The sequence below is a fragment of the Herpailurus yagouaroundi genome, unplaced genomic scaffold (assembly GCF_014898765.1).
Source record: "Herpailurus yagouaroundi ecotype Mexico unplaced genomic scaffold, PumYag 203, whole genome shotgun sequence".
NCBI classification, from domain to species: Eukaryota; Metazoa; Chordata; class Mammalia; order Carnivora; family Felidae; genus Herpailurus; species Herpailurus yagouaroundi.
This window is the reverse complement of record NW_024412434.1, coordinates 29381582-29405851: the sequence shown is the minus strand read 5'-3', so window position 1 is coordinate 29405851 and position 24270 is coordinate 29381582. Positions and strand designations below refer to the sequence as shown.

The 24270-nt window shown below is 43.5% G+C and overlaps 1 protein-coding gene across 9 annotated transcripts in view; it reads left to right on the top strand.

Annotated features, from left to right (window-relative positions):
- The window catches only part of TASOR2 (transcription activation suppressor family member 2), an 80220-nt gene that overhangs the window by 44834 nt on the left and 11116 nt on the right, over positions 1-24270 (top strand). For 7 of the 9 annotated variants that reach the window (XM_040451530.1, XM_040451528.1, XM_040451529.1 and 4 more), the window contains 7 exons: positions 54-126; positions 226-288; positions 5915-6631; positions 9765-10007; positions 13930-14806; positions 16479-16908; positions 19427-23278. In XM_040451530.1, coding sequence (XP_040307464.1) covers positions 54-126; positions 226-288; positions 5915-6631; positions 9765-10007; positions 13930-14806; positions 16479-16908; positions 19427-23278 — 6255 coding nt within the window. Of the gene's footprint in view, positions 1-53; positions 127-225; positions 289-5914; positions 6632-9764; positions 10008-13929; positions 14807-16478; positions 16913-19426; positions 23279-24270 lie in introns of all 9 variants that reach the window. The other 2 variants (XM_040451527.1, XM_040451531.1) reach the window with 2 other exon arrangements.

Below are 24270 nucleotides of genomic sequence, written 5' to 3'. Positions count from 1 at the left end.
AACTGAATCTTTTTTCACCTTTCTTTTCTTTTTTTTTTTTTTAAACGTTTAAGGCGATCGTCAAATGCTTAGAAGATCGGGGGTTTTTCATTTTACTTACCTCATCAGCCTTAATGTCAGAAACAAGTAAGGACAGCTTTTTTAAAAAACTACTTTTCAGTGTGTTTACTTTTGTTTTATAAGATCAGCAGCCTTAACTTTTCTTACGGTTTTCATCCTGTGTAGATTTTGCAGATGAGCGGGCGTGCCTCCATGGGTTACACTTATTCCATTCGTCCCCTCCAGCAGGTAAGGGCACAGTGACTTCCGTTCGCAGCGTCTGTGTGGCGTTGGTCTGTCCTCACGTTAACCCTTCAGCTGCACTAGACCCTGGTAACTGTTTGCTCCTCTTAAATAACACTTCTTCCAGCTCCCCGGGTGATCCCCGCTATCCGCTTAGCACACTTCTTTCCTCTGAGCTTCACGTGCACATAGTCACCTGCCTATTGACAGTTTCACTGACATGTCTCAGGTGTCCCTCAAATTCAGCATGCCCCAGACGCACTCCTGTGTCAGCACACAGCACTAGCTAGGAGACACTGTCCCCGTCGTCTGCCTGGAAAACAGGACTCAGGGCCTTCACAGACGTGGCTGTCTCTGTGAGGACTGCTTATTTCCTTCCCCTTTGTCAGGTGAAGTTGACCCCTATAAGGACCAAGAGTTGGCTTGTGGGGGCAAAAAAATTAATATTTACGGTATGTAAATAGACATACAGTGTATTTGCAATATTAAAATTTCAGAGGACGATTAGGAAACAAAATCTAAAGAGGCTCTTGGGTGGGAGAGAGGAGGAATAAAATCAGGAGAAGCCCCGCCTGAGCCTGTCACTCAGGTCTGTCAGGTGTCCGCTTAATGGCCCGTTACTGATTCTTGTCACCACTGTCCCCTCAGTGAGGACTTCTGGCTTAGGAGAGGTACCATTTCAGTATTTCTTCACATAATTGTTTAATGCCTGCCTTTCTTTATTTTTTATTTATTTATTTATTTATTTAAAAAAAAATTTTTTTTTCAACGTTTATTTATTTTGGGGACAGAGAGAGACAGAGCATGAACAGGGGAGGGGCAGAGAGAGAGGAAGACACAGAATCGGAAACAGGCTCCAGGCTCTGAGCCATCACCCCAGAGCCCGACGCGGGGCTCGAACTCACGGACCGCGAGATCGTGACCTGGCTGAAGTCGGACGCTTAACCGACTGCGCCACCCAGGCGCCCCTGTTTTTTATTTTTTAATTTACATCCAAGCTAGTTGGCATGTAGTGCAACAGTGATTTCAGGAGTAGATTCCTTAATGCCTCTTACCCATGTAGCCCATCCCCCCTCGCATACCCCCTCCAGCAACCCTGTTTGTTCTCTATATTTTAAGAGTCTCTTCTGTTTTGTCCCCCTCCCTGCTTTCGTATTATTTTTGCTTCCCTTCCCTTATGTTCACCTGTTTTATATCTTCAATTCCTCATATGAGTGAAGTCATATGATATTTGTCTTTCTCTAATTTCACTTAGCATAATACCCTCTAGTTCCTTCCACATAGTTGTAAATGGCAAGATTTCATTCTTTTTGATTGCCAAGTAATACTCCATTGTATGTATGTACCACATCATCTTTATTCATTCATCCATCGATGGACATTTGGGCTCTTTCCATACTTAGACTGTTGTTGATAGTACTCTATAAACATTGTGCCCCTTTGAAACAGCACACTTGTATCCCTTGGATGAATACCTAATAGTGCAGTTTCTGCGTCGTAGAGTGGTTCTATTTTTAATTTTTTGAGGAACCTCCATACTGTTCTCCAGAGTGGCTGCACCAGTTTGCATTCCCACCAGCAGTGCCAAAGAGATCCTCTTTCTCCACATCCCTGCCAACCTCTGTCATTGCCTGAGTTGTTAATGTTAACCATTCTGACAGGTGTAAGGTGATATCTCATTGTGGTTTTGATTTTAATTTCCCTGACGATGAGTGATGTTGAGCATTTTTTCATGTGCCTGTTAGCCATCTGGACGTCTGCTTTGGAGAAGTGTCTACTCATGTCTTTTGCCCATTTCTTCACTGGATTATTTGTTTTTTGGGGGTTGAGTTTGGTAAGTTCTTTTTAGGTTTTAGATACTAACCCTTTATCTGATATGTCATTTGCAAATATCTTCTCCCATTCTGTCGGTTGCCTTTTAGTTTTGCTGATTGTTTCCTTCGCTGTGCAGCTTTTTATTTGATGAGGTCCCAGTAGTTCATTTTTGCTTTTGTTTCCCTTGCCTCCAGAGATGTGTTGAGTAAGAATTTGCTGCAGCCGAGGTCAAAGAGGTTTTTGCCTGCTTTCTCCTCTAGGATTTTAATGGCTTTCTGTCTTACGTTTAGGTCTTTCATCCATTTTGAGTTTATTTTTGTGTATGGTGTAAGAAAGTGGTCCAGATTCATTTTTATGCATGTCGCTGTCCAGTTTTCCCAGCACCATTTGCTGAAGAGACTGTCTTTATTCCATTGGATACTCTTTCCTGCTTGGTCAAAGATTAGTTGGCCATACGTTTATGGGCCCATTTCTGGGCTCTCTATTCTTTTCCATTGATCTGAATGTCTGTTTTTGTGCCAGTACCATATTGTCTTAATGATTACAGCTTTGTAATACCGCTTGAAGTCCAGGATTGTGATGCCTCTACCTTTGGTTTTCTTTTTCAAGATTGCTTTGGCTATTCGGGGTCTTTTCTGGTTCCATACAAATGTCAGGATTGTTTGTTCTAGCTCTGTGCAGAATGCTGATGGTATTTTGATAGGGATTGCCTGCCTTTTCTTTATTTTATTGTATTCCTATCATCTACTAGTGCCAGGCATCTGAAAAGTAACAAATGTTGTGGGACCTGGCTGGCTCAGTTGGATTAGTGTGTGACTCTCGATCTCAGGGTTGTGAGTTCGAGCCCCACGTTGGGTAGAAGTTACTTAAAAGTAGGGGAACCTGGGTGGCCCAGTCGGTGAAGTGTCTGACTCTTGGTTTTGGCTCAGGTCATGATCTCATGGTTTCGTGGGTTTAAGCCCCACATCAGGCTCTGTGCTGGCAGCATGGAGCCTGCTTGGGATTCTCTGTCTACCTCTCCCCACTTGCTCTTGCACATTCTCTCAAAAAAAAACCCAAAAAACTTAAAAATAAATAGGGGCACCTGGGTGGCTCAGTCAGCTAAGCATCTGACTCTTGATTTCAACTTAGGTCACGATCTTAGGGTCATGGGACCAAGCCACAACAGGCTCCGCACTGGGCAATTTGCTGAACAAATAATGAAAGTAAATGAGTCCTTTCTTTTTGTCATATGAGGATATTTCCCTCATAACTTATAATCGCACTGTGTATCTTTAAACATAAAATTATATGTAGCATTTATAAAACTACAACCAATATAAACATGTTTTTAAAGTTGATTTTTAAAAACTGGATTCAGTTACTGGGGTGCCTGGGTGGCTCAGTCAGTTAAGCATCTGACTCTTGATTTTGGCTCATGTCATGATCTCCCATTTTGTGAGTTTAAGCCCTGAATCAGGCTCTGTGCTAACAGCATGGAGCCTGCTTGGGATTCTCTTTCTCCTTCCCTCCCTCCCCCTACCCCTCCTTCTCAAAATAAATAAACTTTAAAAAAAATTAAAAATATGTTTTATTCTTTTTTTTTAATTTTTTTTTAATGTTTTTTTATTTTTGAGACAGAGACAGAGCATAAGCAGGGGAGGGGAAGAGAGAGAGGGAGACACAGAATCCAAAGCAGTCTCCAGGCTCTGAGCCATCAGCACAGAGCCCGACACGGCGCTTGAACTCACGGACCGTGAGATCATGACCTGAGCCGAAGTCGGACGCTCAACCGACTGAACCACCCGGGCGCCCCAAAATGTTTTAAAAAAAATTGTATTCAGTCACTGAAAGCAGAGAACTGCACTATGTTGGGCATCGCTATGGCCAAAGCAAGACATACTGGTTATGAGAACATAATGGCAATAAGTGTTGGCACTTTTCAGGCCTTTGCTCTGTCAGGCATCATGCTGTGTGACTGACAGCAGCCCTTACCTTACTGCTTATGGTGACAGCTCAGAGGTGACGGACTGAGACCTGAATTCGCCCAGGGTCAAATGGCTGATTCCTGAGCTGCCTTCCAGCCCCTACCCCAGACTGCCTCACTCTTCTGTGATAACTCGGGCTTCAGCCTTATTTTTATTTGTGTGTGTGTGTGTGTGTGTCTGTTTTCCAGACTTATTTTTAAACGTACTTCAGCTTTAACGGAGAAACACTGGTGCGTGTGCCATTCACAGTTGAGCAGCACAGGGCCCATATGTGAGGAAACAGTGAGGATACGTGACCACATTCAGATCCTCCACTGGGTCATTGAGACATTTTCTACTTAGGCACATCCGGAAGCTCAGAACTCTGATTATTTTAAATTGGTACTTTGCTTAGCCGACTTTAAAAGTTCCTCGTCGTAGATTTTATGATAGTTTATTACAAATCCTTCTGTTTCTGCCTTTCTACATTCTTGAGATAATGAAGTTGTCTAGAAAAATACTATATGGTTGTGAACTATTAGTGCTATATCACAACTTTTTAATATTTTTTCTTGTTACTTGTTCATCATAGATGAACCACTTGAAGGGAATTTTTATTTTAATGTCTACCCACATTTTCCTATTTATCCATATTTGCTATTCTTTTTCCATTTCCTAATACTTGCTCAAGGGCAAATGTATTCATCTAGGACTAACGTGGCATTTCTTAATTCTGCAGTTACTTTTTCTTTAAAAAGAGTGGTATGATTTGTACTTCAGTTTAGTAGCACTAGAGGCTTTTATTATCTGTGGGGTTTTATTTAAGAGTTACTCTTAATGATGTAACTCTAACTTTTCTAGGACTTTATTTCCCACATCTTAGTAACCTGACCTTTTCCCTTTTTTTCCCTAGTACTGTTTTCCTATAGATGGTTGACTTGCTGAAAAATTAGCATTTCAGTCAAAGAGGGAGTGGAACACAAGAGTAGTTGGTTTAGTTATTTAATTTTTTTAAAAAGTTTATGTCATTTGACTAAGAAGGGGGAGAAATCAACACCAGTAGTTAACCATGAGATTCGGGGGCCTTTCTGCAGGTCAGTTGGTTTGCATTGTAACTTAAAAGAATTTGAATGAATTAAATAAGATGCACATAAAAGAAGACCTATTTTGAAAGCAGGAAATGAGCATTAAAAAGTAAACGCAGGGGTGCCTGGGTGTCTCAGTGGGTTAAGCTTCCGACTCTTGATTTCATCTCAGGTCATGATCTCATGGTTCATGGGATCAAGCCCCACATTGGGCTCTTGCTCTGACAGCATAGAGCCTGCTTGGGATTCATTCTTTCTCTCTCTCTCTCTCTCTCTCTCTCTCTCTCTCTCTCTCTCTCTTTCTCTCTTTCTCTCTTTCTCTCTTTCTTTCTCTCTCTCCCCCCCCACCCCACCCCCCTGTGCTCATGCTATGTGTCTCTCTCTTTCAAAATAAACATTTTTTTTAAAAAGTGTGGAAAGCAAATCCATGATGGCACTTGAGCACACGCTGGGGTCCTAGTCAGATGGAGTGGAGCTGGAGGCAGGTCTGCCTTCTTCTAACCTAGTGATTGCATTTGAATGATTTTTTTTTTTGGTGTGTGTGTGTGTGTGTGTGTGTGTGTGTGTGTGTGTGTGTGTATGTGTGTTTCCATATATATGGAGAGAGAGCTACTCATTAAATGTACCCAGAGGTCCTCTATTAATTGTGAGTTAGATTACTATTTGAAACACTTTCATATTTAACCATCCCATAATTTTATAATCTAAAGCATTTTCTTCCTGCAGGTTTTTGTAAAAAAAAAAAAAAAAGAACTTCAGGTTTTAATGTATGTATATATGTTTTAGGGCTGAAAGAATTGAAAGTTGAAGATGACATCTCATCAAAGGTAACACCTGTTTTACCTGCCCTTAATTGTGCCCTTCTGGAAGCAAAAAAATCGTTTACTGAAGAGGGAATCTGTCCAAACACGTTAGTAAAGCGTAGTTTCCAAGAACTGTACAAGGTGGACAAAAGTCCCTCATTGACTGCTGCTTCTCAGGATGGAATTAAAGAGACTGCGTTCTTCAGCCAGCTGTCCAGTGGCTTTGACTTGGCTCCTCCAGCAGAAAAGTGCCCTTTACAGTCATTCACTCAGTTGAAGTCTTATTTTTCAGATCCTACTGGGTACATTTTGGAAGTGTCTACCGCATTAGATTTATTAGCAGAGCGTCCTCAGTCCCCTTGTATCTCAGATGGGATTTGCGATGCTGGATTTTCTTTAGTTATGACTCCAGATCCTGAATTTTTGGAGTCAGAGGCAGAAGTAAGAAAAGAAACTGAAACTGAAAAGAATCCCGAAGACATGTCGAAAGCAAGGCAGGGAGCTGTGATCTCGCTAAACCCAGCCTTAGGTCGGAGAGTCCAGCCCAAGAGGAAGGCAAGCGTGCCGCCCGCCGTGCAGAGTAAACGGGTGAACTTGTGCCGTCCCTTCCCCAAGAGGGCTGCCAGTGCGGGCAAGGGTTCCGACTGTCCCACGACGCTCAAATTAGTTAAAGGACCGTTTCCTCAGAAAAGAAAAAGAGGTAAGCACGATTTCTGTGGATTACTAACTGCGCAGTTAAAAGTAACTGTGGTTCTCTGACACTGTTCCTGTCTGATCGTTGTGCACTGAGCTGGGCGGTTGCAGAAGTGTGTTAGAGATGCCAGCATTTCCCTGTGGGTGATTGTCTACGGGCTGAAGTTTGAGAAGCACTGATCTAGATAACAGGTGAAAATCAAGAAATGGGGAAAACTAAGGCATTTCAAAAGCCCACCCACCAAAGACTACATTTCATTTGTAAAATGGCTCAACCGTCACTCAGTCGCTTAAACACACACCATTCTGGGCAATGATTATTTAGTTTCTGAGCTGTCCTCGGACAGTTAAGGGTGGAAGAAGAGGATCTTCTAAAATCAGGCTCACCAGTAGCAGCAAAAAGTGGTAGCTGAGAGTCTGAACATGTAGAAAGAGAGAATGAAATGCCTGGATTTTCCAAACCTGAAACAGTCTGGCCCAGAATTTCCCTTCCTTTGTGTGTATCAGAGTTTGAAAAATAGTCACCTGGATCCTACGTAAACCTGTTGAAACAATGGCCAGTGGCCTGGAGACACATATATTGGAACAGTTCTACAAATGGCTTTGTTGACCCCGAAAATCGAACCGGAGTCTCAGGCCAGTTAGTGTATAGTCAAATGCACTTTACCAAGCCTAGTACAGCAAACAACGTGATTTTGGCTCGGGGTCATCCTAGATTACATGTAGTGGATTTTGCTTAGAAGTAGGCAACCATATGCCCTGGGCCCCATTAGGGAACCTGAGGACCCCTCGGGTTTACCTGTCGTCTCTGGCTACTTCACACGGTGCCGGCAGAGGTGGGCAGCTGTGCCTTAGACCGTATGGCCTTCAAAGCTGGAAATACGTCCTGCCAGCCTGTCTCAGAAAACGTTTGCTAAGCCCATCTGTAGTGTTTTGAATTTAGAAATTGTGGTGCTTAAAGAGGAAAACATCAAGGATCTGCAGATCATCAGGATTCTAGATAGTTATTTGTGGTTTAGTATAGTTTGGGAGATGGGGTGCGTGTGCTCATATGTACATTCAGAGGCTGATGGGAAGTAGGGCAGTAGGAAGCAGCGAAATTCGACTGCACCGCTCCTCACAAGTACATTCCAGGCCAGCCGTGTTGAGTTTCTACTATATATGAACCAGTTTACTTCAAGGTATTAAATAAATTATCTACAACTCAACATTCACTGTTTCTCAAATGTTTTTACTTTCCTCCACTATAAGAAATATGTTTTATATTACAGTCCGGTGCGCACAAATTCATGCATGACTGAAACAAATTTCAAAAAACATTTACCCTGCCTCTGCGTAATGCAGTCTGGCTCTTTCTGTTCTGTTTCCTTTAAGAAAGGATCCTGATTGCAGCCCATTAAATTTATTTTACAGCCCACCAGTGGGTGGTGCATACAGGTTTGAGAAACATGGCACTGAGTGAGGCAGAGAAGCAGGGCAGTCCCCTGTAGGGTCACCTTGCTTCGTGTTTGTTTCCCTCCCAGGACCTGGGTTGCGCGGGGTCTCCCTGCCTGTGCAGGTCCTCGGAACCTCCCCCAGGTCTTGGTCCTCTCTTATTCTTGTCTGAATTTAGTCTGAACTGTTTTCCTGCTTCAGTTATATTTTGCCTTTCTTTGTGCTAAAAATTTTAGAAAATAACTAGAGTAGAATGAGAAGTATTCTTCAAAGAAAAACAAAACCGTATGTTGCTCTGTTACTTGCAATAGTTTAGGAGGGAGGAACAGCATTAGACCCAGGGAGACGTCATACACCAAGAGATGTGAAAGTTTTTTTTAAAAGCCACTCCTTTCTCTAACCTCCAAGAGAATGAAATGAAACTGGTCTCTTTTCTACATTTTACTAACAGCGATCATGATTTCTTAAACCAGTGTCGTGTTTCCTGTTCTCAATTAGAAATACAGTTGACCTTCGAACGATGTAGGCATCAGGGGCACTGACCTCCCACCCCCTGCAATAGAAAATCTCTAACTTTTGATTCCCCAGACTTAACTACTGATAGCCTCCCATTGAGCAGAAGCCTTACTGATAACACAAATCATTGATTGACATGTACTTTGTACATTGTATGTATCATACCCTATATTTTTACAATCATGTAAGCTAAAAAAAAGTTATTAAAGTCATAAGGAAGAGAATACACTCACGGTAGTGTACTTACATTTATTGGAAAAAAATCCATTCAAACCAACATTCAAGGACCAAACTGTAGTGTTTTCTGTATAATGTAGTTTTAAAATATCTGCGAACACAACGCGTGATATTTTTATTGGTATCTTTGGGACTAGTTTTTTGGTTTGACAACTGAAAGTATGAAAAGTCAGTGGGAAGGGACATTTTCAAAGGGAACATTTATTAACTTTTTTCTTTGTTTAACTCTTCAAAGGTTGAAACACTTTCTGTTGTGTTAGCAAGTGGTCCTCAGGTTTTCTCCTTACTTGCCTCCGCTGGTAGCTGTTCCCTTCGGTGTGCGAAGCAAAGCTGAGCATTTTGTAAGAGAGAGGAGCAAGTGTCAGAGACTTGTAGGAGATTAAATCAGGCGAAGGCTTCTTCAGTGGACCTTCCTCTGTCTTTTCTGAAAAGACGATTTTTCCGGTGATGTTAAGACGTGGATATTTGGGAGCAGTCCGGTGAAATCTGTACGGTGGCTCTGTGTGTCCAGTCTCTTCTCTGCAGTCTGGTTACGGTTTCACCTACCTCGCCTCGTGGTGGCTGTGTTGCTTTCCCACAAATTCTCCATTCCCCAGTGCTGTGAACCACCGTCTTCAGCCTTACCTGCCACAGCAGTCAGGAAAGATTATGGAGATTTTTTTTTTCTTTTAAAGTCATGCCGTGTTTTTATAAAGTTAGGACTCTGGCAGTTTTCTTCTTCACCTGGCAGGGCTATCGTCTGACGCCTAGAAAGTTCGTGTTTTTACATTGTATATGAGAGCTTTGGACTTCTGCTTTGTTTAAAAGAAAATCTTTATTAGAATACCCTGAAGTTTGTGTTTTCTTCCCTATTGCTAAAGTTACCTCTCCGAAAACCAAAGCAAAGAAAAAGCTATTGCTGATAAGTATCTGAGCCCCCTACCCCTTAAAACACGGTGTGTTTTCTACATAAGGTGCTGAAGTGCTGACTGCACAGTTTGTACAGACAACCAAATTGGATAGGAAAAACCAAGAAGCTCCCATTTCTAAAGATGTTCCAGTGGCAACGAGTACTAAAAGGGCAAGGAAACAAGAGAACTCTCCGGTCAAAACTGTTCCAAGGGCTAAGCCACCCGTGAAGAAATCTCCACAAAAGCAGAGGGTAAATATAGTAAGAGGCAATCAGAATCCCAGACTCAAAAAGCAGCCACAACCTGGTAAGAAATACTCTTCCTGTGAATTTAAACACCGCAATACAGACTAACTGAGATTGCAAGAGAGAGTGTATTGGAATAATCTAAGAACGGTTGAGGTTTGCCAACCGTTCCTGCTGTCCCCCTTCGCTCCCACACCGACAGGACTAAGTAGGTCGGGTTCCTGTCGTAAACACATCCGTGAGGTGCAGATTCTTGCCTTCACACAATAGAGCCTCCCTGTTAGTTTGCACAAAGCCTCAGCGTGACCGTCTGCAAGAGTGTACGTGGAAAGGAGCTTTTTTTATAACTAAATGCACAGGCACGTAGTCTCTGGCTGTATTTTTCTGGGCCGCAATCACTTACAAAAAGTAGAAGCCTGTAAGTTTATTTGTCCAAAGGGAATTCTAAAGAGATCATTCAAGATACTCGGGAATCCAGAAACCTGGTTTTGGTGTTAAAAGGCATTAAGTTCATTTTAAAAGCAGTTTTACTTTTCTAGTTTTGTTGAAGTGAACGATGAAGTTTAGTTCCGTGAACCCACGGCCGGCTGCGCTGGTTCCACATCTGCAGCTGCTGGAAGCGGCCTCCTTACCAGAAGGCCCCATCAGCCTCGGAGGCCTCCCCTCTGGAGCCGAACACCCGTCACGCCCGCGCCCCTGCTCCGCTTTCCCATCTCTGCGTGTGGCGTGCGGCTTCCCCCTGCAAAGTCTGATGTTCCTTCACGCTCCGTACGGAGTCCTGTTCCGGAGCATGTGTGTCGTGCTCTTGTTTTAACACAGACTTGATTCCTCATGCCTTTTTCCTGGCAGTTCTCTGTCTACCCTTCCTGATTCTGCATTCTCCCTCATCTAGTTTTAGATTTTTAAAAAACCTCAGAGTCAGTGGGACTTCAGAAAATACGGTTTTTTTGAGGTGAATCGATTATGAATAAGTTTGTTTTTTCCTGAACTTCTGTAATACTGTTATTTTATGACTGAAGAGTTGTTTTGGTTTGGGGTTTCTTTTAAATGAGGGAAGGATCTTTAAAAGCTCTTCGTATCATTCTAACACCAGTCTTGCCATGGTGACACCCATACACGCCACATATAAGCTCTTCTCGTCTCCTGGGCATTCACAGCAAGGCCGTGTCCCACCCTTCTATGCTTCCCTCCTGCTGTTTCTTGTCGTGTCCCTGCTCCACCAGGTACCCCAGGCTCCCCCCCACGTCACACCGATGTCTGCTCGTGTGCCGTTCCCTTGTACCAGTCCAGACCTCAGCCAGGTCCTGCCTCCACTGTGAGACCTTTCCTGCCGCTCTGATCTTAAGCGAGCTCTGTTTTCTTTCCTTTCCTTTCCTTTTGAGTTTTTGAGAACACTGCGGAATCAAATTCATCCTTTTTTCTAATCATCTGATGTGTCTTGGTCTTGTCTTTCCAATGAATTTGTAAACATTATGAGCATAGACACGTGTATAAATGCCTTGTATGCTTAGCTGTGTCATTCGGATCATTTGTACCGAACTGGCTCTCAGGTATTTGTAGACTAGTTGACTAATGGGAGGAATGCAGCTGGGTATTAGCACAAAAGGGAGCCCAGGAAATGAAAAGTTTTTAAAACATGTATTCAGAAAAAGGCTGATTTGCATTCAGATGTCTGTATATATTGTACAGCCACATTCCAAGGTAAAATTTTAAGATTCCCACCTTTTAAATAATCTCTTAGTTTTTCTTGTATTTCTTAACCACCTATACTAATCAGTTTCATTTCTTTTGCTTAAAGCATCAGAATTTAAGAAGGCTCATTTTTGTTACTGAAACTAATGCCTTTGTGTCCTTTTATAAGTTTTTAATACAGTTTTTATTTATTGAGCTCTTTATTTTTTATATACTTTATTTGGTGTTGTCTTATTTGCATTTCTTAAAAGAGATGATCAGTATTCTATTTTTAATTGATAGAGAACCTCTAACAAGTCAGTAATTAAGTGATTTACCAGAGACTACACATATTTGTTAAACTGGATCCTTTTTCTTTCGGTGCAGTGTTTTTTATATTAGGCCTTACTCATAAGTGATATCCTATAATACCAGCAAAGATAGGATGAAATTAGTATGAATAAACATATCAGGTCACAAAATGGATTTCATGTTTGTAGTATATCCATGGGGCGAATGAGATGATTCTCCACCTTGGGTCATTTTCTTCTACTGAATCCCTTGGGTTTTGCTATTTTACCTAAAAAATGGACAGTGGTTGTTACTTTTATCCTTCCCACCATATGCACAAACCCTTCTCATTCTGTTTGATGACCTCACAGGCCAGAGTTTTCTTTTTTTTAAATGGATTAGTCATGGGGCACCTGGGTGGCTCAGTCGGTCGAGCATCCGACTTTGGCTCCGGTCATAATCTTACAGTTCGTGAGTTCAAGCCCCACATCAGGCTCGCTGCTGTCAGCACAGAGCTCACTTCATATCCTCTGTTCCCCTCTCTCTGCCTGTCCCCTCCTTCCACTTTCTCAAAAATAAATAAAACATCTTTAAAAAATGGATTAGTGTGCTTGCTTCGGCAGCACATATACTAAAAAAAATGGATTAGCCATTGGCCTTTGCAGGCAGGTCAGTAATCCGTTTCAGACCTGCTGCTATTATAAAGAAAAACGCATGGTTTTCCTATCCATGCACCTGCCACAGGGAATCGTTCCCTAGTGTTGTCGTGAACTTTGTCCTTCATGACAACCGCATTTAAGGAAGCTGAATTAATACCCTGTGAATACACATAAACCACTGGAGAAGGTCGGTTTTCTGGTTAAAGGCGAATGGCTAGATGTGATTATCTACAGAAAGAATTATCGGGCAAACATGCAGATAGAGGGAATGTTTTCAGTGTAGAAATTAAAGTTTTAAAAGGTGATAAAATTGGTGATTTTGAGTGAATACTCATGACTTTTATGATTTTTTATTTATATCATTACTTATTATAATTAAACATCAGTATGATTAAAAGTCATTTCTAGTTTGGGGCATCTGGTGGCTCAGTCGGTTAAGTGTCCGACTCTTGGTTTTGGCTCAGGTCATGATCTCACAGTTCATTTGACTGAGCCCTGTGTCAGGCTCTGCCCTGATAGCACCGGGCTTCCTTGGGATTCTCTCTCTCTGCCTCTACCCTACTCGCACGCTCTGTCTCCCCCGCTCCCTCTTTCTCTCTCTCTCAAAATCAATAAATAATCACTTTTTTTAAAAAAAGTCATCTCTAGGGGCGCCTGTGTGACTTAGTCGGTTAAGCATCTGACTTCGGCTCAGGTCATGATCTCGCGGTCCATGTGTTCGAGCCCTGTATCGGGCTCTGTGCTGACATCTCGGAGCCTGGAGCCTGCTTCGGATTCTGTGTCTCCCTCTCTCTTTGCCCCTCCCCTGCTCATGCTCTGTCTCTCTCTGTCTCTCAAAAATAAATAAACATTTAAAAAATTTTAAAAAAACGAAGTCATCTCTAGTTTGAATTTAAGTGATTTCTCTAAGAAAGCACTTGTTAAGGGAAATGATTCCTAAAAGTATGTTAAAATGCTATAATATACACTTCAAATTTAGAAAGTCACTAGATTGTAAGCTCTCTGAGGGCAGGACTCTTGTTCTCTTGTTTATTCTTGTTCTTTTTCCTCTTTGCATGTTTTCTCAGCTAAGTAGTATGCCTTGTGTGTAGATTGGTACATACATTTCTGAAAGGTGATTTCTTTTTAAATCAGTATGCACATTCCTTAAGACTTGTTCTTGTGGTAAATATGTTATAATAGAACTGATAGTTGGAAGGAACCTGATAGTGAAATTTTAATATATAATCTGTGTAACCTATCCAGAGGTTTTTCTTGAATATGTTGACTTAATCATTGATTTTCACTAAGCAGTAATAATAGAGCAGAGAATTAAAATACATAGAAATCAAATGTTATATGTCTTTTTCTTTTATACTGAAGCAAAAGGAGAAACTGGTTCACAGCTTCAATCAGAAATCTCATCAGTTGGTCAAGAGGATGTTGACATAAATGCAGCTCGGGCGGAAAGCATCTCAGTGGCTCAGAAAGATCTACCTGAAAACTCCATTGTCAACTGTGACTCGCAGGCCCTAAATATGTTAGCTGACCTAGCGTTAAGTGCTGCTACTTCCGCCACGCCGCCATCTGAGCCCAGAAACTTTCCCTGCCCCCCTGAACTGCCACAAGATGATGTTTTGCTTTCTAAAGAACATTCTCTGCACGGTACGTCTGACCATGAATATCACAGAGGAGTTAAAAATCAGAAAGGTGGACTGTTCCCGAAACCCTCCACTGGGAGGAAGAGCCCTCCAACGTCAGACTCCGCTGTCAGCCAGGAGGAAGAGAGCTCGGTTCCTGGCAGCAAGGCCCCTGTGGAAGCCTCGCCAGCACTTCCCGAGGAAACACTAGAAACTTCTGAGGCAAGCCAAAGCACTTGCGTTGCCGTGGAACATTCCTATGCCCTGCTGCTTGCAGAACATTCAAAGAAACATCTGCAACAGAGAGGAATCCCAGGCCCGGCCTTCGCCAAGAATGGCACCAAAGGCCCCGAGGCAGGGACCCCTGTGGGGAAAGTCATGCCCTTCCGACATCAGCAGAGCACCTCCCCGCTGCGGAAGCTGTCTGAGGACCCGCTACCCAAGTGCAGGAGCCAAGTGGTGTCCTCCGACCCGAGAGACTTCCAGTGCTCTCACACTGTGCTCAGCTGTGACGGCTCCGTCAAGGTCACGTTCCAATGTGAGACAGAGTACGTATTCGGCTTAGACAGCAAGTACACCAACCACCCGCTGGAGAAAACTGTAGTAAGAGCGCTGCATGGGTAAGTGGGAGTGACACTTGATGAAAATGGTCGTAACTCTGGTGTGGAGATCAACGTCAAGGGAAGGGATACCTGTGCCAGAATCTGGGGAGAGGGAAAGAAGGGTACTGTGTGTAACTCCAGTAACTTAGGAATAATATCAGGCAGTTGTGTTTACTGCCAGTTAAGAAAATGAGGCTGGTTTTGCCACCGTCGGTGGTCACATGGAGCCCTTTAGCAAGCTAACTTTAGCCCTGTGAAAGCTTTCCATTTTGAGATGCTCCCACATAAGCCTTTGTGGCCTTTGAATTTACAATATGTCAATGAGATCTTAATGTAAAATCGTGAAATACAGAAATAATGCCTTACAGACTGAATTCCAGAAGAAATGTTTCAAGAATTACTTCTAACTTCTTAGGTTGGTCCGGTGGTCTGAGCGAGCAGTCTTACATGGGGTTGTTCTGTAAATCTAAGGGGTCAGAGCATCAAGGCAGTAACAGCAGAGCAGCTGAAAGCGTGGGCTTTGGAGCGTAGACGAACCCCGGTTTTAATCTTCCGAGTTACCAACTTACTAACTAGCTTCTGGGACCCGGGGTTCCTCTTCTTTGGGACAGTGCTTCTAGGGGTCTCACAGGAGTGCAGATTCTGACTCTGGTCTGTTTGGGATGGGGCCCGAGAGTCTGCATTTCTGGCGAATTTCCAGGTGGTGCCAGGGGAGCGTCGGTGGCAGTCCGTGGGCAGTGCTTTCAAGTATTTAATGTCAGCAATGGCTACCAGCAGGTTGTTACATATATTAAGGTTTTGCACAGTGACTGACCCGTACTAATAAGTGGTACTTGTTGCTAGTAGCAGGGACCATTAGTTATATGAAATGACATTCAGCTTCCTGTGAATGGAATATTTCACATGGAAGCAACCAACCTGTATCAGACTTCTTTCCTTGCTCCGGTTACATGCTCACATTCCTAGGAGCATATACTTAACGTTCCCATCTACTCATGAGGGGTGTTTCTTAGCTCTAATCCTGTGTAACAGAGGCCCAGCTCCGTAGCCCCTCCGACACTCTCTCCTATCATCCTGCCGGGCAAGTGGCCAGAAGTGTTTTCTCCCCATTCAGTTTCAGGAGATTTTCTGGAACTATAATCTGGAACTATTATCTGCTCTGGGTGCAGAACGAAAATAGTGTTGTTCTGCTGACTCGCCCACAGAGATATTTTAACCTCCAGACTTTCCCAACTATTAGAAGAGAAATACAAAAATAGAAACGAGTTGGCCAGACTTAGCAAAAGCAAGACGAGGATTGGGGTAGTTGCTGGAGCCATTCTTCACATAACAGGTACATTGTGTCCAAAGGGAGTTGGAGTGGTATAAAAGAGAAATCCTAGACTGGGAGTCTGGAGACTTCTGTTCCAATCATGGTTCTGCTTAAGGGTTTTGTGATCTGAAGAAGTCACTTTTCAAATCTCCGATTTTCAGTTCCCTTTTCTGCCTCTGTAAAATGAGTGGATTAGATCCGTCATAACCACTTGTTAAGTCAACTTCATTTTTATATTATTGTTTCATATCCATGTATTTTAAAATAAAAATGAACAAATTTAAAACTAAGATGCAAATGAAGGCACTTACGATAAGACAGTCCACTAAAATCACCATTTTCAATGACTTTTTACATGTTTTTTCTTTAAAATCTCAGGCCCTGGAACACTGACTTACCTGATAATGTGGAAGAAGTGAAGCTTTTACTTCATATGTGGGTGGCTCTGTTTTACAGCAGTCACAACAAGGTGATGCGGTCATCCCGAAAAGTGGTGGAGCACAGCAACCCCGCAAAATACGTGTCTATAAATAGCACATTAGAATCGTTGGAACTCAGCGAACTTGAGGAGGCCTCCAGTGTGCAGAGGTGTCCTGTGGACCCTCTGTTGGAGACTAACAAATCTCCCAGAGGTCCTGCTGCCGATGTGTCCTTCCCAGACGCCGACTCCTTGCTTCCCTTCATTAAACCACCACCCACGAGAGGCTTGGAGCTCTGGGTGCAGAACGAACAGAAAGAGATTTTTGCAGGAGAGGGTCTTCCAGACACCCCAGAGAGCCAGAATTTCATCTATTCCTGTAATAATGAGGTAAGTACGTGCTGACATCATTTTTGAAGAAATTTCTTTTTTCTCTCAATGTGTAAAATCACATTCAAGACGTGCCATGGGTTTCTTTTGGGAAGGTGGATTGTCTACGTAAAGGATTAATAAGCCAGGCACTTAGTTTCTGTAAGTACCGCTCTAGATTGTCTGCAGGTGGAGCTCGTCTCCATCCTGATTGAAGAAGCAGAAGTGGAAGAAGACCATGGGGGCCACATGGGTCGGGGGCCAGGCATAATTGTGGCACTTATTAGTTACGGAGTTTGGGGCAAATTACTGGTTTTCTCTGAGCATACGCTCCCATCTTTTAAAAGAGGTAAATAATATCTGATCTGTCTTAGAATAGTTTTGAAGGATCAGATGCAATGATAAGAGTTAGAGATCTTTGATAAGCCTTGAACTGAAATGAAGTCTGTTAAAGATGATTCTGGAAGACAAATGCTGGCACGGTAAACGTGATGCCATGCCCCGTGGGCCTGTTGGTAATTGTGGCAGATACGGAAACTACACTGTGATTCTTTGCGCTGCACGCCACTGACGCTCCACAAGGCCAGACGGTCACGTGTTCACTGGAGCCCGTAAACAAGTTGCAGCAAACTTCTAAGCAAACGGCTTAACAAAATATATGCCCTTTTAAGTTTTCAGCTTGGTCTATTCCAGAATAATTTTGCATGCATTTGGGCACCTACAGTGCCTGTTTTAACACTGAGTAGACAGCGTGTCCGTATCTGGGTTTACTTGGGATTTGCGCCTCCAGGGAGACTCAGCCTGTGTCTCCAGATGCTGGTATCATCAAAATGGCTGTGAGCCCCGTAGCAGTCTAAGCCTTTTGCTCACATCAACTCAGTTTTCATGCAGCCCAGTGAGATAAAGACCACTCCACCCCATCTTATAGACGAGGAAACTAAGGCACAGAGAAGTGTGCCAGTTGCCTGAAGTCACACAGTAAATTGTTAAGCCTTGATTCAAAGCTAGACATCTAGATACTTGTCACATTCTGTGTGCGTGTGTGTATGTACATGTGTGTGTTTACGTGTGTATGCATACATACATATGCATGTGTGTGGAGTTTTTTCTAAGGATGGGTTTTATAAATTTCATCTGATTCTCGAGGAGATAGATAAAATCCAGTTAAGAATCTCTACTTAGGGTGTGCCTGGGTGGCTCAGTTGGTTAAGCGTCTCTTTTTTTTTTTTTTTTTAAAGCATATTTATTTATTTTGAGAGCAGGGAGGGGCAGAGAGAGGAGATAATCCAAAGCAGGCTCCACACTGTCAGCACAGAGCCCAACATGGGGCTCAAACTCAAAAAACCATGAGATCACGACCTCAGCCCAAGTCAAGAGTTGAATGCTTAACCGACTGAGCCCCCCTGATGCCCACCCCCCTTTCTAAGTTTGTTTATTTATTTAGAGAGAGAGAGGAAGCATCTGGCTCTTTTTTAATTTTATTTATTTTTATTTTTTAATTTACATCCAAGTTACTTAGCATACAGTGCAATAATTATTTCAGGAGTAGATTCCAGTGATTCATCCCCTGTGTATAACACCCGTGCTCATCCCCACAAGTGTCTTCCTTAATGCCCCTTCCCCATTTAGCCCATCCCTCGACCCCAACCCTTCAAGCAATTCTGTTTGTTCTCTGTATATAAGAGTCTCTTATGTTTTGTCCCCCTCCTTGTTTTTATATTTTTGCTTCCGTTCCCTTTATTCATCTGTTTTATATCTTAAATTCCACATATGAGTGAAATCGTATGATATTTGTCTTTCTCTGACTGATTTCACTTAGCATTATACCCTCTAGTTCCATCCGCAAGTGTCTGACTCTGGATTTCAGCTCAAGTCATGATCTCCTGGCTCATGAGATCAAACCATGCTTCAGGCTCCATGCTTCAGCACAGAGACTGCTTGGGATTCTCTCACTTTCTGCCCCTCCCCTGCTCACTCGTGCGTGCTCTAAGTAAATAATAAACTTTTTAAAAATTTCTAAAAAAAAAATAGGATCTCTACCTTGGAATGAGACTATAAACTTAGGAAGAGTTAGATTACTACCTAGTAAAGTATTTTTTGTTGTGGTAATCTGTAATCAGCTATCATCATTACTAATTCTAGGATTTTTTTTTTTTTGAAACATGAAATAGACTATTAAGAAGTAGAAAGAGCATTAAAATTAATGATGCCTGACAATTTCTATAGCATATATTCAGAGATTTTTTTTTCCAACATCTTCTTGGCTACTCTGCCCCTGCTTTACAGTTGGTGTGTATATATTGGTGTGTATATTTAAAGAAAAAATCCTGTTTGGGGCTGTGGTAAGTCTCCCTAAGAAGAGTCTACCTAAGAAGAGAGTGGTTTGCTTGGTCTCTACCCTCTGCTATTGTGAAAGAGTAGAAGATCCAAAAGAACAAACTGGAATGGATCCTCTATCATTTCCTTCTTCACCACACGCAAATGTAAAACCATCTATTTGATTCTTGGGGTTTTTTTGTGTTTGTTTTTGTCATTTTAGGTAATTGGGGAAAAAGCCAAAGAAGATTCATCAGATAACCTAGAGACTTCTAATCTTGTGCTTTCTGGTATTGGAAGTACCCAAACTAATGGGCCTTCTATTCCTGGTGAAGATAAAGCCTTTGAGCCACCTGATAGCACAAGAGTGACTTCTGATGATACTGTCACGCAAACCGCACTCACCAAGACTTACGATGGGATCAGCAGTCAGTCAGTGATTTGTCAGAAGTCTGCATACAGCACTCTGGAAAGCAAAGCTGATATTTTTCATGCAACAGTGCAGACAAAAACAGGTACCTTACAGGGCCATGTCCAGCACAGAAGCCCCGTAAACCAAGAACACCAGCCTTCATTGGAGAGGAAGGATGATACAGAGTATGTGATGATTAATCTGGAACCAGTTACGTTCACTTTTGAAAAAAATAACTATGTACCAGTACAGACAGAAGTTGTAAATAGAACCCACGAACCTATGGCCTTTACTATGGAGTCGATTAAACAGGTACCACCTGCTACAAGTCTTAGACATCCCGTGTCTGCATTTGAAAAAGCACAAACACAAGGCCTTAGGGACGTTCCCTCTCTAGCAACGTCCAGACAAAAAGGCACTAAGCACCTGTGTGCCTCCTCCGTCGGTAGAGAGACACTTGCCAAAGAAGTGTGTTCGCTACAGAAAGAGATTCCTGTTCCAGGCTCATCGTCACCATCTGATAATTCAGTGGTGGCGGAGGCATTATCGTTAGTTAAAAGTTCTAATTTTTCGTTACCCAAAGAAGAAATGAAACTCTCTCAAGAATTTTTTCTGCAGACTCCAAGTCTCTTTGGCATATCTTCGGAAGAGGTTGTTGAGCCGTCGCAGGTTGAAGAGGTGGTCCTGGCACCAGCCTCTGCCACTTTGGAAGAAGGTTATTCACATGACTACATGCCATCAATGGGTAATACAGCCGATAGCTCCTCAGGACTGACCGATGACAAGAGCGGTCTCCAGAGTGAAAATAGGAGTTTTGAGTCTTTGAATTCAGCATTTACCCAACCAACCAGACTCTCTCTGAATAGAGAGGAGGCCAGCCTGGAGTTCTCAGAGGAGGATTCCGACATAGACCTCACGCTCACGATATCGCCACCAACCAGCCCCAGAGAAGAAGTGCCGGCTGGCAGACTGGAGCTGCAGCAGGAGGCCTCGGCATCAAATGTAGAACTTCCTGACGTGACTGACGAAATAATCAAGCCAGAAGAGGTGACTCTCATAGAAAACAGAAAAGCGAATTCTGCTAACTGTACATCCACGTATCCTGCGGTGTCAGAGAAATCATTAGAAAACGAGAGAAAAGGTGATAATTTACAAACAGTCACCTTAATACTTTCTAAAGAAACTTGTGCCCTTGAGATTGCAGAGGAGGTTAATGTCACCTCAGACTTTCCCTTCAGTTCTTTAATTGAAGAAGTGTCACCAGCTTCTAGTCCTGACCCCCAAGTGCCAGTTGAAGGAACACAACTATGTCAGGCTGTGTCTCTGTGTAGTTTAAAACTTGCTGATACACACTGTGAGAAAAGTGACCGATTCTCCCAGGTCGAGTCAGTAGATTCGGCCATCACGGAGAAAGAAGGCTCTTTTGTCAGTCCTACCTGTCCAGGGGAACGAGACAGCATACCTGGAGTACACGAGACGTGGCTTTCTGCTGGGCTGCCTCACCCAGGAAGAAAAGATGGCTGTTTGAGCCTTCCTAGTAGAGCAACCGAGGAAGTTGTCCCGAGGGAGCATGGCGAGGGTTCCTCTTTCTCAGATAAAGTGCCGTCCTGTGATACGGGCTTGAGCCAGCCTGCCTCAGCTGCCCAATATGGAGATGACTTCAAGCTTTCTCTAGAAAAATTGGTAACATCAGGAATTCCACTGCAGCCACTTAGCATACAGAACAGGAATTCAGACTTAAATCATCTGGTCTTGGAGACCTGGGAGTCTCCATTTAGCCCTAGAAAGATGATTGAAAATAAGTCTCTGGCTGACACATTTGTTTCTACAGCTGCACCAAGTGCTATAGCAAATGTGTCACTGAAACAGGAGATTGGCCCCAAAAGCATCGAGAAGAATCTCTTTAGCAGTGATTTGAAGACGAATGAAGGCATTTACGTCCAAGCCAAGTCCTTGAGCTCCGGCTCCGTTGGCGGAGCTGACGCCACACAGACACGCAGGCACTCGGGGCTCCCCAGACTTGCCTTTCGTTCACATGGCGCTGCTGCCTTCCCCCGTTGTTCAACAGCCACGAACGCAGAGACGGGCTTTCAAACTCAGGAAATAGCCGTAGTCAGAATGGCCAGTTTGCTTAAGAATAGTGACACTGAGGCCAAGTTCCACGAAAAAGCCATAGATCTAGGAGGTGTTGATTCTCAGTTGCACATCACATCTCCAGAAGATAAGCAAAAAACAATCCATGTGCTGCAAGACGGGTCAGTGTGTGAAACAAAAGATGTGTTGAAGGCTGGGCTTTCCCCCACGTATTTACATGCTGATTCTTACCAAGGTACAGCAGTCACCAGTGAAAATAGCAGTAGAGAGCCTTGTGCTTCCTTTGTTCCCCAGTCTCACACCCCTCTTATCTGTGGAGTCTCTGAAGAACAGACGGCAAGTAAGGGTCCTGGTGAGGGGCTCAGAGCCAAGGAAGACTCGGGGACCCTGAGCAGAGACATGGACCTCGGTGTGAATTCTGACATCCATTACGAGCCACTTTCTGGAGAGTCCGATCAAGACTCTTGTGGTGGGTGTAGAAATCCCCAATCAGTGGTGGAGGGTTCCTGCTCTGTGCGATGTAGTCAAACCAAGAAGGAAGATGCTCCAAAAGATGATTATGACTCTTTCCTGAGCCCAAATAATAGTGATAATGAAGAGTGGGACTACTGCAAGCAGTCCTCAGGGTTGGAAACAGGCCTTCCTCCCAGACACTGGCTCTGTGGACTCAAGAAGGAAGACCGGTGTGTGCCATCTTACGTCCAGATCCGAGACCTCCGTGGCATCCTCAGGACTTATGCTAATTTCACCATAACTAAAGAGCTCAAAGAGACCACGAGAGCTTTGCACAGCCTGAAGAGGTGGCCCGGTTTCATGGCAAAACGTGGTTTGCTCAGCTCCTGGACAAATACTTGGCAGGTGGCAGATGACCTCACCCAGAACACTTTGGATCTGGAGTATCTGCGTTTTGCACATAAGCTAAAACAGATTGTAAAGAACGGAGATTCTCGGCATTCTGCCTCTTCTGCCAGTGTCTTTCCAAAGGAGCCCCCTCTCCAGATCGCTGCGGGAGCTCCCCCTCTGACAAAACTATCCGAGGCCCCGGCTCTGCGCCCTGCGTCCCGGAGCAGAAGTCCCCTCGTGGTAACAGTGGTTCTCTCGGACCCCAGACAGCAGAGTCTGCATAGGAGAGGCGAGATGCTCGGCGGTTCGGACAGTTCCTGCTTCTGGAAGGAGAGATGTGGTCACGGTAGAAATCATCTTACAAACTCTGAAAGAAATCACACCGTTTCATTCCACCTCAACAAACTGAAATACAACACGACTTTGAAAGAATCCCGGAGTGATATTTCGCTTATTCTCAACGAATATGCCGAATTCAACAAGGTGATGATGAATAGCAACCCGGTCATTTTCCCAGAGAAAGAGTCAAGTGCGGCTCCTGGAGAAGCCGCCTCTCCAGAGCTGTACTCCTCTCTCCCGCGGGCAGCCTCCTACGAGGACATGATCACAGACCTGTGCACCAGCTTGCACGTCAAACTGAAGAACGTGGTGAAAGAGGCCTGCAAGAGTCCCTTCCTGTTCTACCTCGTTGAGACCGAAGACCAGTCATTCCTTGTGAGGACGAAGGTAAGGTGCCCGCTCCGTCTTGGGGTGTGTATTCTTCTCTTTGCCACCTAACTTCATTTTGGAGGTGATAAAAGTAGCGTCCTTGTCTTCGGAAAGAAATCAGGACACGGAGAGGCTTTAAGTCTCACTGCTCAGTCTTCACTGCATCTGCCACTCATACTCCATCTGAACATTCCATCATGTTCCATGTTAGTGCGGTGACTGATTTTCACACCAAAAAGCTACCACCCAAATTTTCACACCAAAAATACTATTCCTGTTCAGATGCGAGCACAGACGTATTCCAAAGGGAAGATTCGGACTTAACAAGAAAGTAATAATACCTGTGTTCCTCCATTAGCGTGGATAGTTGATGGGGATCTCTTTTGGTTTGGGAGGTTTTTGGTGGTTTTTTTTTAATTACTATTATTTGTTTAATGTTTGTTTAGAGCACGAGTGGGGAGGGACAGAGAGAGGGAGACACAGAATTCGAAGCAGGCTCCAGGCTCTGAGCTGTCAGCACAGAGCCCGACACAGGGCTCGAACCCACCAACCAGGAGAACATGACCTGAGCCCAAGTCGGACGCTCAACTGACTGAGCCACCCAGGCGCCCTTTTGCTTGTTTGTTTCTTAAATTCCACATATGAGTAAGAGCCTATGATACTTGTCTTTCTCTAACTGACCTATTTCACTTAGCATCCTACTCTCTGGCTCCATCCACATCACTGCAAATGGCAAGATTTCATTCTTTTTTATGGCTGAGTAATATCCCTGTGTATACACGCACACGCACACCATCTTTATCCATTCATCTATTCATGGACACTTAGGCTGCTTCCATAGTTTGGCTGTTGTGCATAAGGCTGCAGTAAACATAAGAGTGTGTGTATCCCTTTGGATTAATGCTTTTGTATCTGAGGGGTAAATAACCCACTGGTGGATTACCGGAGCATATGGTATGAAATCTATTTTTAATTTTTTGAGGAACCTCTACATTGTTTTCCCCAGAGGC